This window comes from Giraffa tippelskirchi, chromosome 11 (genome assembly GCF_054371585.1).
Source record: "Giraffa tippelskirchi isolate mGirTip1 chromosome 11, T2T-mGirTip1v1.2.pri, whole genome shotgun sequence".
In the NCBI taxonomy this organism is placed as follows: Eukaryota; Metazoa; Chordata; class Mammalia; order Artiodactyla; family Giraffidae; genus Giraffa; species Giraffa tippelskirchi.
Genome location: NC_137285.1, coordinates 10,032,501 through 10,050,114, shown reverse-complemented (window position 1 = coordinate 10,050,114; position 17,614 = coordinate 10,032,501). Strand labels below are relative to the sequence as shown.

Here is a 17,614-nt window from a genome sequence, read left to right as displayed (position 1 = left end):
GCGCAGGGTGAACCCCAGTTTCCGGGCTGTGTGCTCGGGCCTGCCGCGTGACCACTCTGGGCCTGGCCGGCCCCCGCCATGCACCCGGGCACTCACGTCCAGAATGGGCCCGTTGCAGTAGTAGCAGCGCGGAGAGAAGAGGTTGTGATAGTCCTTTTCACAGTAGGGCTGCCCGTCCCGCTCGAAGAAGTTCCGGGAGCCAATCTCCTCCTGGCAGTGGGTGCAGACGAAGTGCTCCGGGTGCCACGTCCTCCCCATGGCCGTCACCACCTGACGGGGGAGGGGGGGTGGGATGCGGTTCGGGACCAGGCCCTGCCCCCTGGGCACCCTCCCTTCTTCCCTCCCGCACCCCCATGCCCCTCCCCATCCCTCCTCATCACCTGCCCCGCGATGGGCTTTTTGCAGGCCCCGCAGACCCCCTTGGCGACCGTGGCAACCCCCAGTTTGTTCAGGTCAGACTGCAGGCTCCCCAGCATGCTGTCCAGCTGGCTCCCGGGCTTCGGGGGGCCCCCTGGGGGAGAGCTGCTCCCCGTCTTCCCCTGGGCCATGAACTGCGGAGACAAGGAGAGAGGGTGGGTCAGGACACCCGGGCCTCGGGGGCGAGGACTCTCTGCCCCACGTGGGCATCTCTCCCTCCTGGAAAGACAGGTTGAGGCGGGAACTGTAGCCCCTCCATGGGCCTCGGAAGCCCTCAGGTGGGAATAGTATCCGCAACGCATCCGGGGATCCCAGGGGCTCACGGTGGGCCTGATCGGGCCTCAGAACACACAGCAAGCAGGACCTGCAGCCCCAGCCTCAGCACTGACCCCTCCCGCATCCTGCCCTTCGGGGCCGCTCTGCCTGCCGTTCAGAGGCCAGCCGGCCGCCCAGCACAGCTCGCCATCTGCTCTCTGTTCCAGACCCTGGATCTTAGGGGAGGAAACGAAAAGGACTGCTTTTATTTGTTTTTAATTAAGGAAGAAGGAATAAGAGAACCTGTCACTAGACCATGTTACCAAAGGGGCTTTACGATGAGATAAGAGGATGGAGTTTTTTTTTTTCTCCCTACTGGCAGTAACAAAAATCAGGAGAAAAAGTCTACAGAAAAACAACCCGAGAGAGAGAGGCCCCGGGAGAGATGGAAGAGGGAGAGAGAGGCAAGCCCACCAAAGGCGCAGGACTGAGGGAGCGGCGGTGATGGGGCCGGAGAGCCAGGGGGCCTCGCCAGGTGCCAGGCCTGGGGCTGCCGGGGACACAGGTTTGGTTTTCCTTCTGAGGATGGCGTCCTCGGAGGGAGCCTGGGGGGGGACCGAGGGGCGGCTGACACCTCAGGGGAGGGAGCGAGCGGGGACATTGGGTGAAGCGAGGGTCCAGGGTCCAGGCCAAGAACCAAGGAAGGGCCGTGGTACCTCGCAGGGCTTGTGGATGGAGGCACGAGGCCAAGTGCAAGGATGGGTACGGCACCTTGTGGATGGAGGGACACGGGGCTGTGTATGTGTGTGTGTGTGTGCGCGCGCAGAGTAGGGACGCTGTGTGTGTGTATGTGTGCGCGCGCAGAGTAGGGACGCTGTGTGTGTTTATGTGTGTGCGCGCAGAGTAGGGACACTGTGTGTGTGTGTGTGTGCGCGCGCGCAGAGTAGGGACGCTGTGTGTGTGTGTGTGTGTGTGTGCGCGCGCAGAGTAGGGACGCTGTGTGTGTGTATGTGTGTGCGCGCGCAGAGTAGGGACGCTGTGTGTGTGTGTGCGCGCAGAGTAGGGACGCTGTGTGTGTGTGTGTGTGTGCGCGTGCGTGCGCGCGCAGAGTAGGGACGCTGCTCGAGGATAAGGACAGGGACAGGTGGGGCCGGGGCCCCGGGAGGCCTGCCTGCATCGGGGGGAAGAGCGGATCCTCGTCCGTCTGGCAGCCTATGGACCTCACGGAGTGGGGTGCAGCCGTGGGCAGGGCGGGGCCCTGCACACTGACTCCCCGCGGCCCCGTCCCAGGGCTCTGGACCCCAGAGGGGCTGCAGGGGAGAGCGGGGGGCCCCGGGGCAGAGGGGGTGGGCGGGCTGGGCAGGGGAGGAGAGCTGCTGGCCGAGGAGGCGTCTTTGCGGTGCTGGAGCAGAGGGCTGGGAGGAGGAGAAGGCAGAACAGAGAAGGTTCTCCGCAGGGGAATAGGAGAGCCGGGAGGGAAGACGACCTGGGAGAGAGAGAAGAGGGACAGAGGTGAGGACGATGACGGTGGAGGAGACAGCAGCGTGGCGGCCGGGGGCACCAGGGGCCCTCTCGCTCTTGGCATCAGGGGTGAGGCCAGCTTCACGAGGACACAGGACCCCCCTGCCCCCCCGGCCCTGCCCCGCCTGCCCTCTGGCCAGGGCTGGGGATGAACCGGAGGCCCTCTCCGCCCCGGCCCAGCCCGGGGGCATCTGCTCACTACCTTCTCCACCAGCTGCCCCCCAGCCCGCCTCCCACGCGGCTGCACGGTGATGATGACGCCCTCGGTCAGCCAGTCCTCGGCGGAGGCCCCCGCGGCCCCCATGGCCTCCTCTGCCTCCGGCCGGATGCCCAGCCGACCCCGCAGCTCGGCGATGAGCCGCTCCTGGGACGGGGTCCTGCTTAGGGTGGCAGGGTCCAGCCGGCGGCGAGGGGAGGGCTCCCGGGACATGGGGTGAGCGTGGCCGGTCTCCCGGCTCCTCCTGATCACCGAGCGGATCTAGGGGGGAGGCACGCTGTCACAGGCTGCTCTGGGCTCAGTGGAGGTAGCTCAGTCCACACTCGGGGGGCGGGGGGTGGGGGGTGGCACCCAGGAGGGGAGGGCAGAACCAAACCATCAAGAGATGAGCCGAGCGGAGCTAGGGCAGAGGCAGGGGGCCCTGACCTTGGGTAAGACCCTGAACTTCCAGGGCCTCAGCTTCTCCATCCTTGAAATGGGGTAATGGTATTTTTTTTTTCAATTGCTTTAAGGGGTTATTATAAGAATGATGTGAAAGAATCTAAGTGGACATTCTAGAACAGGCTTGAGACTTTTCCTTCCTTTTTTGTTTCTTAATAGAAAAACAAAATGGTCTTTTCTTCCAGTAAATCCTTTAACCAGTTGTTTTTTCCTCATTTATATAAGTAGGATTATAACCTATTTGTTTCTAGTAGTTTGGTTTCATTTTGTTGTTACTTTTGAAAAGGGCCTAAAGATTTCAATCAAGCAAAAAGCAGGTAATAGCATAACGTCAGTCACAGCTTGCTGGGCTGTGTTCTTCTGAAGCACTTTCCAGGCATTGTTTCATTTAATCCTTTGGACAACCTTGAGGGACATGGTCTATTTCCCTCATTTTAAAGATGAGAAGACTGAGGCTGGTTGCGGGGGTGGGGGGTGGGGTTGCCCAAGGTCACACGGGGCGCACGTGTTGGAGGCGTGGTTTGTATTCATTCACTTCTTGCTGGTTCCAAAGCCCATGCTTTTAACCATTCCACACACATCCCATCGGGATGTGGGGCGAAGCTCATCTAAAGGAAAAAGGCTTCATCGAGCAAGAGGCCGGCTGTCACTAGGAGAGATTCTGGGCCCAGGGAGCTCCACCAGCCCCACAGAGCCCACTGCCCAGCGCTGGCTGTCAGGGTCTCAGGCTGCAGCCTCTTGCAACCGGCCGCCCAAGCAGACATGCGCAGACAGGGGGCCGCATGCAGTTAGCCAGGCGGGGCCACGCTGAGCAGCCGGGCGAGTGCGCGCCTGCCTGGCCAGATGTGGAAATCCTCTCCGTGGTGCTGGGCGTGTCCACGGCCACAGCCTGTGGGAGTTCTGGACGGTCCCTCCTGGCCTCGGTGGCGGCTTCGGTGGTGCCCTCTGGCCTCCTGGGGGTCTTGGGTCCCCGGGCTGGCCTGACCAGGCCGCCCGCTGTGGGCTTCTCTCCACCTAGCTGCTCGTCCTCAACGAGGGTGTGGTGGCCACTCTCCGGCGCCCCTGGCTCTGGCCTTGCCCTCTCCTGCCATCCATGTTCCTCCGCAAAGCTCCAGGTATCCGGGAAGACAGCCTGACGGTCCACAGCCACAATGGCTGGCTCAGTGACCTCGTGGAAGCTGGGCGCAGCTCCCCGCAGGGGCTCGGGCCTGAGCGCCCCTAGAGCCCACGGCCCCTGCCAAGTGGCAGCCACTGCCTCTTCGGGGTGCAAAGCATTGGCCGACGGCACTGGGGGGGCCTCAGGCTCCTGGGGACCTGTGCCCGCAGTGTAAGGTAGAGTGTGGCCGGGAGGCGCCCTGCAGAGCTCCCCGACCAGGTCTGCTGGGTCCCTCCAAACACAAGCCTGGCTCTCTACACCCAGTGGCCCCGGCCAACCCTCCGTGGAGGGAGACCTTGAGTTGGGGGTGTCAGGCATCACCCCAAGGCCAGCCAAATCGAGCCAGCTGGGGGCCACATTGTCCTCGGCACAGAGGACGCCCAGGGTGTGGCTGTGGCCTTGAGGGGAGGGCTTCCGATGGGGAGGCAGGCCTCCAGAGGGCCCGGGGGGAGGCGGAGGAGGGAGGACATGGTGTGAGGATGGAGCTGAGCCGGGCGGCAGCCCTGAGGAGCTCAAGGCCACAGCAGAGGAGGAGCTGGTCTGGAGGAGGAGAAAGACAAGAGACGGGGGAGGAGAGAGATGGGAGAGGTGAGGAGGGGCGCGCACTGGGGAGCGGGCCGGGCCTCAGGGCTCTGATAGCCCCCGGCTGCGCTGACCAGACCATCGGCGCTGACCAGTCTACGCTGACCAGACCAAGATGGCTGACCAGACCAAGATGGCGGCAAAGCTGAAGCAGAAGGACTGGCCCTGGAAGAAGACTCAGCCCCCAGAGGGGTTTTCCTGGGCTCCACCTCCCTGGCTCCCATCCAAGCCAGGCAGCGGGGTCGGGGGACTTCCCTGGCGGTCCAGTGGCTGGGACTCCACGTTCCCCATCCAGGGGGCCCGGGTCTGACTCCTGGTTGGGGAGCCAGATCTCACATGCCGCAACTGAAGATCCCACAGGTTGCGACTGGGATCCGGCGTAGCCAAATAAAGATTTTTATCTTTTTTGAAAAAAAAAAAAGAACCCAGGTAGCAGAAAACAGCCTCTGACCCACTGCCTGTGGGGCCCCCAGTCCGAGTACGGACGAGAGAGAAGAAGCTAAGGTGGGGTGGACCACGAGGAGGTCAGCCCAGGCACAATCGGGAGACAGGCAGCCACAGGCAGCTCCCAGCTCTATCTCTCCCTGACGATCCCAGCTCTCCTACATCCCCCCGAGACCTCGTTCCCAGGGTGCAGTGAGAACCAGCGCAGCTTCTCAAGGGGGGTCTCGGAAAGCAACAAAGTGCAAAAGGCACTGGGGTGGGGCTCCTGCCTGAGTCCAGTACACGCTCCTGACTGTGGCCGCTCAGGAGGCTCACACAAGCAGGCCGCCCCACCCACCCCACGTGAAGCCCTAGAGGCTCGGAGGTACTTCTGGGGCGCAGAGCTGGTGTCCCTCCTCCGGTTTCCTAACCATGCTCCCCACCCCGGGAAGGGTGGAGTCAGTAACAGTCAGGAACTGGAGTTCAGTTGCTATCAGGACCCATCGAGGCACTGCCTCCTCTACACAAAACTCCTCAGGGGTCTGGCAGGCAGGGGGTAGGGGATGGGGCACCTCCAGCAGGTGCAGCCCAAGAGCCTGATGGATGAGGTTTCCCAGACAAGAGCCTGTGGGCCTCGGAGGCCCGCGGAGGCTGGAAGGAGGCTGGTGAAGGAGCCAGAGGCAGCAAGAACGAGGACGCGCTGGGGACAGCCAGCCGGCGTGGGAGACAGGGCTCCAGGACACATGACCTCTGGGCGGAGGATCCCACCCAGCCCAGCGGAGCCCCCCTCCCCTGCCAAGAGCAGCCACCAACACTGGGCCCTTTGTCCCAGCCTCCTGATCCCTCGCCTGGGTGGCGGGGAGCCGGGAGCACCCAGGCAGGAAGGAATGTCCCGCTGAACACGTTCTCAGCCTTCACAGGCTGCTCGGTGCCCCGCGTACCAGCCAGGCCACAGCACTGCTGGTGGCGGGGTCCCGGGCTCAGGGCGAGGCACCCAAACCCTGAGCAGCCAAGTCCCAGCCACTCACGCTGGAGTACGGAGGGGGAAGACCGGGGGGTTCTGAGAGGGCAGGGCAGGGTGGAGAGGGGGCGACCTCAGGGCACCTTAAAATCCGACAGCGAGGCCATCAGCTCATCCAGCTCCCTGGTGGCGGAGGAGGCCGAGATGCGCGTCTGCTGCTGGCTGGAGGTGACTCGCTGGGGACTGCTCATCTCACCCTGGTTCACAGTGATGGCGGGGCTGCAGGCAGGCAAGGAGGCATCAGCGGGGACCTCTGGGGCAAGCCCGAGCGCCCCCAGCATGGCCCTCCCCTCCCCAGGTGAGGGTCAACACCTCGCCTCTGATACTGGGGTCCCACCGCCACCCAACTGCGGGGAAGCCCACCAGCTCCCAATCTCTCCTGGGGACCCGTCGCTGGGGGCGGGGTGGGGGCTGCTGTCAGCCAGAGGGACAGAGCACCAAGCGGAGCTGATGGGGTGAGAGGAGAAGGCAGCTCAAATGGCACCTTTCCCAGAAGCCCAAGCCGGCCTGTGCAACAAGCCCCAGCATCCTGTGCAGCCTCCACGACGCTGGATGCACACGCAAGGCTGTTCCAGCCGTGCAAAAACACCAGGAAGAGCTGACCCTGGGGAGGCGCTTACCACGTAGACTTGGTACATGGTTCTAAGGTCTTATCAGGTCTCAGCCCACTGAGGTGGGTGGTCTTACCCCCACAACCTCACTTCCCCTTATTCCCTTCTACAGATGGGAAAACGAAGGCTTGAGAAACGACGCTCGGTAAGTGCAGAGCCAAGATGTGGCCCCAATTGCATGGCTCAGAAGCCTATGCTGGGGGACTTCCCTGGGGATCCACTGGGTTGGACTTGGCGCTTCCACTGCAGGGGCCACGGGTTCCAGACCTGGTCGGGGAACTAAGATCCCACAAGCCACACGTGTAGCCGAAAACAAAGAAAAAGCCTGCACTGACAGCCGCTGGGCTGGGGTGCCCTCAGCACACCCAGTGTCGGTCCTCCCTGAGGGACAGCAGCTCGCTGAAGGCAGCCTGTGTCCCTGTGACTCACTGCCGTCCCCTGGGGCCTGGTGCAGGGCCCGGCCAACAGCAGGGACTTCAGGGGGAAGGGGTGACACCCAGGATGAACACGGGACGGGCTGGGCGAGACCGAGACCCTCCCCAGCCCGGGAGGGCCCCGTGGACTCACACGGGGCTGGGCACAGAGCTCTCCAGCTCATCCAAGAGGTTCTCCACGCTGGGCCGCAAGTCCTCCAGGCCCCGGCCACCGTTCCGCTTGGGCTTCTCTTTGGTCAGCGGTCCAGCTTTGCCCCCCAGCGGGCTGTTATTCTCTGGGATGCCGTAGTGGGTGCTCAGAGCCCCCGGCAGCGGCGGGCTGGAGTTGGCCTCATCTTGGGAGAAGGAAAGAGAAGGGCTCAACCCTGAGCCCCGCAGGGACCTGAGGCCGGCAGGGGGGCTTGGAGCGGGGGGGGGGGGGGGGGGGGGCCCAGCCCGGTCCTACCTGCGGGGAAGCCCGGGGGGTTATGCTGCACGGCGTTCAGCTCCAGCAGCAGGCGGTCAAGCTCAGAGAGGTTGCTGCCCAAGGAGGAGCTCATGACGGTGGGCGAAGGCTCAGCTGACTTCTGCTTGTTGGGGAAGCTTCAAGAAGCAAAGGGAAGGCTGTGGTGAGAGACTCTCCCCAAATCCTCCAGGAGAACCAGGCGGGGGGGGGATCCGACGTCTCCAGCAGCCCGAGGACGGAGCGTGGGGAAGCGATGTGGCGAGAAGAGAGGAGGAAGGAAGTGTTGCTTCAGTTCCTGAACCTTCCTCCAGGCGGGCGGTGTGACACCCAGCCCAGTGGCCGCACAGAGACGGCAGATAAGGCCACACCAGGCCTTCTGCAGTAACCCGATGACCCGAGGTGGAACCCCTGCCCCCCTCCAGCGCCCTGGCCCAGCCTCGGCTGACTCAGCCCAGCGTGTGTGGGATCCCCGGGCAGGGGGAGGGGCTGGCACCTGTACACGTGGTCTTCCTCGCCGGCTCGGGGACACGGAGGCCCGCCGCTGTCCTGGGGGTTGGAGGCACTGGGAGTCTTGGCACTGGAGCCGTACACGGGGGATGAGGACTGAGGCTGTGGGGAGGACGGTGCTCAGGGCCTCCCCGGGGCGGGGGGTGGGGGTGGAGAAGGAACAGCCCGTGTCACCCCAGGGAGCCTCCCGCTCACGGCCAGCCTCACCAGGGAGTTTCCACACTCTGGCCAGGAGACAGGTGATTAACACTTGGTCACTGTCCCTTCACGTGGCGTCGGGTGGGGAGGGCCGGACGCTTCCTGCCTCTGCTGCCCCCCCCCCACCGCCGTCAACTTCCCAGGCTCCCCGAGCCCCTGCCAGACCCACTCTGCCAGCCCCGAAGCTGACTTCTGAGCCCCCCGTCCCCCACCTTACCTGCTGGTGGGTGAATCGGGAGGCGCTGGGCGGCCAGGGGTCTAAGGGGTCGAGGACAGTGCCGTTGAGGGCCTCGCTGGACGGGGGCGGTGGGACAGGGGGCGGCACAGCGATCTCCTGGTACGTGTGGTTCCCGGTAGGGTAGGAGTAGGGGGTCTCCTCAGACAAGAACACCGGCCGCTTGGAGATGTGGGAGGTCGTGGACTCCAGGTCCGCCAGCAGGGCGTCTGCAGGAGCAGGCGGGGAGTAGGTGAAGGAGAGGGGTCCTAGGAACTCAGCCTCCAAGGCCGGCACCCTCCAGACCTGCACCCAAGAGTTAATGAGCAACTTCTGAGCGCCTGCCCCACCCATGGGAGAAAAGACCAGCCCCGGGGCAGGAAGGTGCCAGCCCGGACCAGCCTGGCTAGGTTAGCGCCCAGAGCTCGGCTCTCGGCCAAGGAGGAGGTGCTCTGGGGGCTCCAGGGCCGCCCCCTGGGGCTCTCCTACCTCTGGGAGCCAAGCACCGGTGCTCCCTCCCCGACAGGGCTGTGCAGCTGGCTGGCCGGGAGTCAAAAATGCCTGCCTGACTCCACAGGGCAAAGCGGAGAGACCAGGCGGGAGGGGCCCCACGTCACGGGGAGGGGCCAGGTCCCCACTTAATGCCCAAGAGCTTCAGCTGGCTCAGCCCACAGCCTGGAGGGGTGGTACCTGCCTTCCTGACCAGGTAGAAGCCGACCCTAGGGCTCCAAGCTCCTCCCGAGTCTCGGGGCTACCAGGGAGGTGGGGGCCGGGATGAGGCTGGCACGCTGCTCCCCACCCCGTCGGCAGAGAGGGGCAGGCAGGACTGCTCCGTAGGCTGTTTTTGCAGAAGCCTGGAAGGTAGCCTGGCCCCAGAGGCTCCAGGGCCCCACTACTCTGCTTTTAACAGCAGCCAGGGAGCTGGATCGGCCTTGAGGGCGAGCTGCCATTACCCAGGCACCGGGCAGCCAACAGGGGGGGCTCTGCATCTCCCCAGTCCTCAGACAAGAAGGAAAAAGCTGGGGGAGGGGGTGGGGGCAGGAACTGCCAATCCTCCCCTCCTGCGACCCTCAGCTGCCCCCAGCCTGGCCGACGTGCCACGCCCTCACTCATGACCTGCCCTGTGCTCACCGACCAGGTCACTCTCACCCCAGTGTGGACCTGCTGGGGTCGGGGCCTGGTGATAACCATTCTCAGAAAACAATGGCTGGCTCACGGCCCTTTACTAGTAACGGGCCTGGTGCTGGGCACACTGCATCCACGGTCTCAGTTAACCCTTCTAATGAGGCTGGAATTCCCACCCTCCCTTTACAGACGGGAAACCGACTTCAAGAGGTGATAGGACTGCGCCCCCTCTCCTGCCGCCATAACAAAGTCCAGTGCGTCACAGGACTGACTCCTTGGAGGCCCCCCCCAAAAAACCAAAAATCTGCCCTGCAAGAGGCTGCGGTGATCACAAGACGATGCCGGGTTTAAACGGCACAGCTTCCTGAATGACGGGGCCCAAGCTCCAGGGCTGCCAGCCTGGTCCTTCCTGGTGACCCAGTCCCCAACCCCACCCCTGCTCAGAGGCAGTGAGGAGGAAGCAAGGGCCTCACCCAGGGCCTGGGTCTGCGGGCCCACACCGCCTCCCAGCTGCCTGCCCTGGTCTCTGACGCCCTAGGCTGGCCTGGTGCCACCTACCCCAGGCTCCTACCCCTGCTGATCAGAAGCTCGTTCCAAGGCCAAGGCTGTCCCTTGACTTCCAAGGAAGCTCAGGTCCTGCAGGTCCCCCTCCCCCTCCAGGTCCTTTGGAGGACGTCTGACTTCCTGTCTGTAGCAAACCGGAACTAGAGGGAGTCAGTGTGTGTCTAGGTAACAGAGGAAAAGGAACCAGCCTCCAGGGCCAATCCCAGTGGCCTCTCCACAGCCACACCTGCTGCCTTGGCTCCATAAGGCGTCCTGGCTTCCTCTGGGCCCAAGCCGGCAGGGGAGTGGGGGTCCCTCCTTCTCCACCATGGACAGAGCCAGCCCCCCAGAGCTGGCAACAAATGCAAGTCCGGTAAGGGTAACGGGAGCAGCCGCCATGCTTGAAGGCCCACTGCGTGCTAGGAGCGCCACCTGGGTCACCGCTCTTGCCTCTCACAACACCACTAGCGCGGATGGCAAAACTGAGGCTCAGAGAGGTAGAGGCACACCCCCGCGCTGTCTGAGCTGACCGAAGAGATGCCACTCGGACCTGAACGCAGTCTCTCGGGCTCCACTCAATCAAAGATAGATGGTTAACCTTCCCTGTCAAAGCTTCTGAGCTAGGGACACTGCCACCCCTGCACCAAACACCTTCCCCCGCCTCATTCACGAGCTGACTCGAGTCTGGCTCATTGGTTTATGATTTAAACAGGCTCTTTTCAACACAGCTCCATCTGTGGGCCGGAAGGAGCAGTCTTGGGGGATGGAGACAGATCACAGGTTGTGGAGTCGAGCCAGACCTGAGGTCAGTCCCAGCACCTCTGTCTACACTACCCACGGCCACAGGGCAGATCACCTGGCCCCCACCTGACAGCACTGGTGTGAGGCTTACATAGGAGAGCAGATGCGACAGGACATGGGAGGGGGGCTGCAAACATCACGTGTCATCTGCTTCAGAAATTCATAGAAAAAAAGATTTTCCTCCAAGGAGGCCAGGTGAGGGTGCCAAGTGCTGACTCCTCCTCCTAAGTCCTCTCTGAGTAGGATCTGGGCAGGACAAGAAAAGGGCGACCTTGAAAAGAAAAGTAATAAAGTAACACTCAAAGTGAAACGTCTGGATGTCAGAGAAGAGCCCCATCATTATCCAAACTTGGATCTGAGGGAGGGACAGGACGCATGTGGCCGCCGATTCCACCAAACCCCCCACAGGCGCCTAAAGGAAGATCGGGGAATACAGGAGGCGTGGAGGGGTACTCGCTGGCCTCTACTTTGGGTTCCTGTGGCTGCTATCTCCCCAGAGGCTGCACAAGGGTGCCAGGCCAAAGTCTTCTTGCAGGCTCAGCAAACTCCTCCCTTGCCTGAATAAACAGAGGAAGCAAGTGGAGGACGGGACAAGGGAGTCTGCCTGCAGGCAGCGCCCCAAGGTGGCTGGGCGAGGGGGGGAGTCCCCAGTTTTCAGCTAGAGTTACTGCCTGGCGCCAGCTCTGGATCCCCTAGGGGCAGACTCAGAGATTGCTTAACATATGCCCCAGAGAGAGTGTCAGAGAAGACACCCTCCCTCCCACATGTTCGCAGGCTGCCTTTCATCCACACAGAGGCGGCATCTGAAACAGTTCGGGCTGAGGAAGGCCTCAAACTCCACTAAGCTTCTGGGTCTAGGCCTGAGCGCTCCAGGACAAGTCAGAGCCACCAGGAGGGCCCCGGTCACCCTGGGGAAGGATTCTTTCGGGGGCTTTCCAGTCCCCTTCTGGAGGAAACCGCCCCAGATTCTGCAGGCACTTTGCCTCGAGGACCAGCTGATGCAGGCTCTGGCACTTCCATCCAAGGAGAGGGTCTCTGGGTACAGGTGTACAGGGTCTCTGGGTCTCTCCTTTTGACACTATGGGTGGAGGGTGTTAACGCTAAGTCTCCAGCCCACCAGAGGCAAAGGCCAGCCAGCGGCGACCCTGCGGCAGAGGGGTGTGCACCGTCCTCTGCTGCCCACCAGGGGGCACTATTCGCCTGTCGGCTCTCCATGGCCCGGAGTAACCGAAGGTAACCGCGCTGCAATCATGGAATTTTAGAGTCCGAAGGAAGACCCGGGACCCCCAGCCGGCCATAGGCAGGCACACCGGGAAAGTTTCAGTGCCAGGAAGGCCTAACTGAGCTGGAAGGACAGAGCAGGCTTCGAGGAAGAGCACAACGGGGCCCGGGTGCCAAGCCTGCAAGCATATGTATCACTTGAAGGCGAGACTCAAAAGTGCCACAAGAGCCCGCAGGGACTCAAGAGTGACAGGCACAAGCCCTGGTTTCCAGGTCCCGGTGGCTGTACCTAAGCAGCGGCTCAGAGAGGTGGTGGCTTCGGCTGAGAGCTGCCCAGGGGTAGGGAGGTGGCTGGGTGCCCACAGTGCACCAGGGCCAGGCCAAGTTGACAGGCCCTTCTCCGGCTGGCTGCAGTAACCACCCACTGGGTCTGCCGCTCGGAAGGGGTTAACACTCAGGTGTCCAGGCTCTCTGCCCTGGGAGGGAGGAGACTCAGGGGCCGGTCTGCCTGCATTCCAGGGCCACTCACATTCCCAAACCTGCTCAGACACGTGGGGATGACGGGAGGGGGGCCCCGGGGTAGGAGGACCCCCTGACGCCCTCAACATAGGGGATTTCTCCCCCAGGCTGCAGCTCCTGGGGCCTGGCTGACCCAGTAAGTTAAAGAGAAGCCATTAACCACCTCCACCCCCAATTGGAGTCTAAAGACAAGCCAGGCCTCTTTCGCAAGCCTGCTTTCCTCCTACCCAAGCCTGGCGACTTCTTAGAATGCGATAACGACTATCAAGATCAGAGGCCTAGAGCTGGCCGGAGGCCAGAAAGAGATAAAAGGCCAGCCGTAATCCCTCAAGGGGTGGGGTGGGGTGGTGGAGGCAGGATGGGGGGAGCCCAGCACGATGTCATTCCCCCAATCCCAGGCTCTGAGGACGCTAGATGTTAGAATTCACACGGTGGCCGGGAATGGTTCTGAGTCATACAGACTCTGCTCCGTGGCTGAGCTGCTCGGCCAGGCCAGGCTGCTTAACTGCTCCTGTGCCTCAGTTTTCTTGTCTGTCCAATGGGATTTTCACTGTCTGACTCATAGGAGTAAGGACTACGGACAGAGTGGATATAAAGTGCCCGCTTTAGCACAGTCTCTGGGACAGATGGACGGACGGATACACACACACACTCTCTCTCTCTCTGTAAATGCAGTTCCTGCCCACAGGGATGGTTAGGCCCGGACGGGAAGGAGAAAAGCGCTTCCCCACCCCAGCCCCCTCCTGAAGGCCAAGGATGCTGCAATCTCGGATCAGCAGTGAGGGGCACCATTCGGGGTGGGGGAACAAAGTCGTGACGGGAGAAGCCACCCCAGTGGGTCTTCATATTGGGGCAGGCTCATGGGGGCATCATCGCATCCCCGAGTTCACAGCACCCCGCCCCCCCCGCTGCCACACCAGCGCTAGGCCGACTTAAAAGAGGTGGGGTTCTTTGGCCACCAGAAAGACCCCACCTCAACATGCCTTGTATTCTCAAGGCCTGGCCAAGGAGGGGCCCACAACAGGAACAAGATCGTTCCAAGACTCGGCTCACCCACCTTCTTTCTGCAGGCCACTTTAATTCAGCTTCCATGGCCCAGGCAGGTGTCTCCTTAGGAGCTGAGAAGCCGAGAGAGGGTGTAGCGGATCCTGCCCCAAGAGCTCCGGTACAGGCCGTCCCAGAGTCCCAGGGCCAGCTGTCCCTCCCCGCCATTTATGGTGAGACCCAGCCTCTCACACAGACAGCAAGTCCCTTCCCCGCTGGACCTGGAGAGGCCTGGCCTTCCGGCCTGCCCACCCTGCTGGGCTTGGAACGCCGTGCGAGAGGTTTCTGCCCCTGCTGACCACTGGGGCGGCCTCGGTCACCTCGAGGGTCCGAGAAGCTGCCCGAGCTCAGGGCGCAAGCAGGGAGCAGGGCTCGGCCCTGCCTAAGGAAGCGGCCGCATGAACAGCAGGGCCGGCTCCCCTCCATGGGGATGGTCTCGTCTCTTGGCCCCCTCTGCTCAGACTTCCAGATTAGGAAGGCGGGCGGCAGGAAGGCGGGTCTCCCCTCCCCCAGTCCCAAGCACATGAGCAGTAGGGGCAGAGGTAATCTAATCCATGGCGGCGGGGCACTTTTGCTCGCTGAGTAACTCCCCAGGAATGGGGAGCTGGGTATATTTATCCTGATAACTGTCCTGGGAGGACAGGCAGATCTGGGACTAGGAAGGGCCAGTCCGACCATTTCAGCCAGGTCCACTCTGCACCGCCCAGCCCCAGCGGACCCGGCCTAGGACCTGACTGGGAACTTGCGGTCTCTCAGAAGGGCCTTCCCCTGCCGATCTGGGTTCTGGGTTCTTGTCACCCGACAGCCTCCTCTCCAAGAAATTAAGCTCTGGGTGCCCTATCCCCAGCAGCTGGCATGAAGGGTTGAAAGACAGCAGGACGGTGAGGAGGAAGAAGATGGAGGAGCCGTGAGCCAGAGAAAGCAGCAGGCCCAGCCTGCTAGGTGGCCGTCACTGAGTCGGCCTAAAATAAGCAGACCCAACTGGCTCCCATGGAGGAGAAGACGATATAATCTTGGGTGAGATTTATAGAGAACTTTCCTGGAGCTCTTAGGAGTTTGTCTAAATCCAAGATACTGCTATTATCTGAATCCCAGACAGGGAACCTGCATTCCCTAAGGGGTGAGGAGGAGTAACGAGCAGTACCGGAGTGTCATTTAAATATTTAATAGCCGTGCCTGGAGGTTATGAAGACTCAGCCGCAGCCGCTCCCCTCAGCTGACTCACGCCTCACTCAACAGGAACTGCCGCTTTCCTCTCCTCTCGGCCCCGAAGCAGCATAGGCTGGGGGTGACACACAGGAAACAGGGGAGCAGGCCGGAGTCTTCCAGGCTGCTGCCCCGAGAGGCAGGAGGTGGCCCTGAGGAGAAGGCGGCTCTCCCCTGGGCTTCCCACCTGCCTCGGAGGGCGGATTCCTGCCTGCCCTTCCTCGCAGGGACTGATACAACAGGAGTGGGCAGGCAGGCCAACTCTCGACTGGGTGCCTGGGTGGCGCCCAAGGTCACAAAGCACAGGTAACCGGAGACATGAGAGAATAAAGGTGTAAAGGCAACTCCAGGGGCCACCCTGAGCTCCAGGCAGAAGCCAACCGTGCCAGGGCCCCGTCTGCACCAGGCACCCAAGCAGGGTCCCTCCAGCAAGTGACCTGGCCCCGAGCGGGTAGCAGCAGGTGGGAGAAGCCACCCAGGTACACACTGCACATCTCCACCACCCACAATGGGCACAGCAGCAGGTCCAGGCTGCCTGGACAGCCAAGTCTCGTTTCTGTTGTAAAGAACTCATCTCTGGGTCCAGCATCAGCAGGCCCCACCCTCCCCCAGAGGGGCCCAACCCTGTAGACGCATTTCATTGGTCAGATTTCATCCACCTCCTCAGGTGACCCAGGGACTCTGGACTTTCCTAAGGTCACATCTAGGGTCGACTCCAGGCCCATCCCTCTGTTTCTTCAAAGGGATTTACACACAACAAGTGAGACAGACTGCCTCGGACCCTGGAAGCTCAGAGGCCAGGGGTTTTTCTCAGCTAATTTCAAAGCCAGCCCATCCACGCCTGCTATGTGGGCTCTTCGAGGCAAGTCTGCTGCTGCAGAGCAGGGCTGCTCTGGGGGCCTCTCACCCCTGCTGATCATCAACAGAGGTTAGGAGGGGCTCTGCAGTGAGTCATCCGCCCTACGGAGACCCAAACAGAAAGTTCAAAAGTTTGCCTGTGTTCCAGGAAGGAGCTGAGCTGCAGTCCTTTCCCGATGTTTGGGGATTTCGTAGCGCTAGTTACCCACTCTAGGCCAGTGAAGTTCTGACTGACGAACACGGCTCATGGTGGCCCCAGCACAGGTCCCTGCTTCCCTGTCTCTGGAAGCTGGGCCACTTCCCAGCCTTTCCCTGTTCTCCTGTAGCACCTGTGATAGCCTGCGGTTCCTTTCCCAGCTCCCCACATGTCACTATCAAGTACCATCAGTTCTTCTTTATAGGGCCTCTCCCCTTTCTATTTTTTTCCCCACTTTTTGGCTGCAACTCAGGGCATGTGGGATCGTAGTTCCCTGACCAGGGATCGAACCCATGCCCCCTGCATTGGAAGGCAGATTCTTAACCACTGGACCTCTAGGGAAGCCTCCCTCTCCCCTTTACTTGCCTCCCTTTCTTTTCATCACAGGAAGCCAACCACTTAAGACTGGCAACCGAATCCATGCTCGGCCCCTTCTCGAACTCGCCAGCAGCCCCCTGCCCTGCGTTCCCCAACTCTAACCCTTGCAGCAGAGGCCTGGGTGTGAACTTCTTGAAAACCCCACCCCTGCGTGCGCATCCACTAGACCGCTCGCCCTCTGAGGGCACGAACCTCTTTCCCACTCCGCAGATCCACAGCACGAGGCCCCTCATGAGCCTCTCGGGTGGTGACTGAGTGTGTATCAAGCAAGGCGGACTCACGATGCCCAGTCACTGATGACTCTCTCTGCCTGCAGAGTGAGATCGGAACCCCTGAGGCTGGCATTCTGGCCTTGAGCCTCTTAGAATACAGTCCCAACCAGCCTTTACCTCCTCCTCGGCCTGCTCACTGCCACCTGCCTCTCCGGCCAAACTGGGCCCCCTCTTCCCTCTCCCCATCCGTGTGCCTTTATTCACAATACTGAACATGCCCCCACCCCCACCACCTACAGGGATATCCATACCCCTAGGGGGCACGTGGAGGCCAGGGGCACAGGAGCCACCTGGGGGTAAACCCAGAACACCTTCGCAGGATCAAACTGACCCAGGAGCAAGAAACTGAGGTCACTGCCTTGGATTAAAGGGCTGCTGTACAGTGGATGTGTTCTTAATCTGAAGTAACTCCTCTGGTGAAATTCCTGGCCTGGAGCACACAGATCTTGCCTGCAGAGAAGCAAGTGTTGGAAGAATGGATCTCCCAGTTAGGATCATTACACTGTCATCAGTAACTGCAGCTCGAATTCTGTCACTGAACTAGTTCTCAGGTGGCTGTTTCATATCCAGGTGTTTGGCTATCCATGTGGCAGATGTCCAACAAGTGACCCTCATACTTCTAGTTTCAAGATAAACGGCACCAGGCAAGGGGTTGGGGCTTAGATCATACCCCTCAGGGCCTCAGGTGCCAGATTAGGAAGTCTGGACTTAATCTTTCTAGTTTCCATAACTCATTGATTTTAATCCAAGAAGTGACACAGAGTGTGTGCAGAGTATATCTGTCAGGGGCCCCGTGTGGTGGGTTAGGCTGTGGTGAGGCTGACAGGGAGGTGACCAGTATAGAAGTTACTAAAGTAATTCAGGGTCAATACCTCAGCTCAGACAGGGGCAGTGCAAGCTGACAGGAAATGATAAATGCAAGAAATATGGTGACTGAATATAAGCAGCACTTGGCCTTCACAATCGTCGGGTCCTTTTAGTAAATGCTGGCGGAGTTCAACAACTGAAG

At 61.4% G+C, this 17,614-nt stretch overlaps 1 protein-coding gene and 1 long non-coding RNA gene across 7 annotated transcripts in view; one reads left to right on the top strand and one right to left on the bottom strand.

Moving 5' to 3' along the window:
• PXN (paxillin) overlaps positions 1-17,614 on the bottom strand; it is a 44,664-nt gene that overhangs the window by 3,957 nt on the left and 23,093 nt on the right. Inside the window, exons 1-12 of one of the 6 annotated variants that reach the window (XR_014069967.1) lie at positions 13,709-13,806; positions 11,003-11,182; positions 8,446-8,672; positions 8,017-8,132; positions 7,524-7,660; positions 7,212-7,413; positions 6,117-6,252; positions 3,687-4,547; positions 2,396-2,671; positions 1,147-2,158; positions 381-551; positions 97-270 (exon numbers count right to left, since the gene is read on the bottom strand). Coding sequence is in view for 4 of the 6 variants with exons in the window: in XM_081546225.1 (XP_081402351.1) it covers positions 97-270; positions 381-551; positions 807-908; positions 1,844-2,158; positions 2,396-2,671; positions 3,687-4,547; positions 6,117-6,252; positions 7,212-7,413; positions 7,524-7,660; positions 8,017-8,132; positions 8,446-8,672 (2,717 nt within the window). In the remaining 2 variants the exon portion in view is untranslated. Of the gene's footprint in view, positions 1-96; positions 271-380; positions 552-806; positions 909-1,146; positions 2,159-2,395; positions 2,672-3,686; positions 4,548-6,116; positions 6,253-7,211; positions 7,414-7,523; positions 7,661-8,016; positions 8,133-8,445; positions 8,673-11,002; positions 11,183-13,708; positions 13,807-17,614 lie in introns of those variants that run through there. The other 5 variants (XM_081546226.1, XR_014069968.1, XM_081546225.1 and 2 more) reach the window with 5 other exon arrangements.
• Positions 5,838-11,225, top strand: LOC145527885 (uncharacterized). Its single transcript, XR_014069969.1, has 3 exons — positions 5,838-6,331; positions 6,757-6,789; positions 9,757-11,225. It is a non-coding gene; the product is annotated as an uncharacterized LOC145527885 (long non-coding RNA).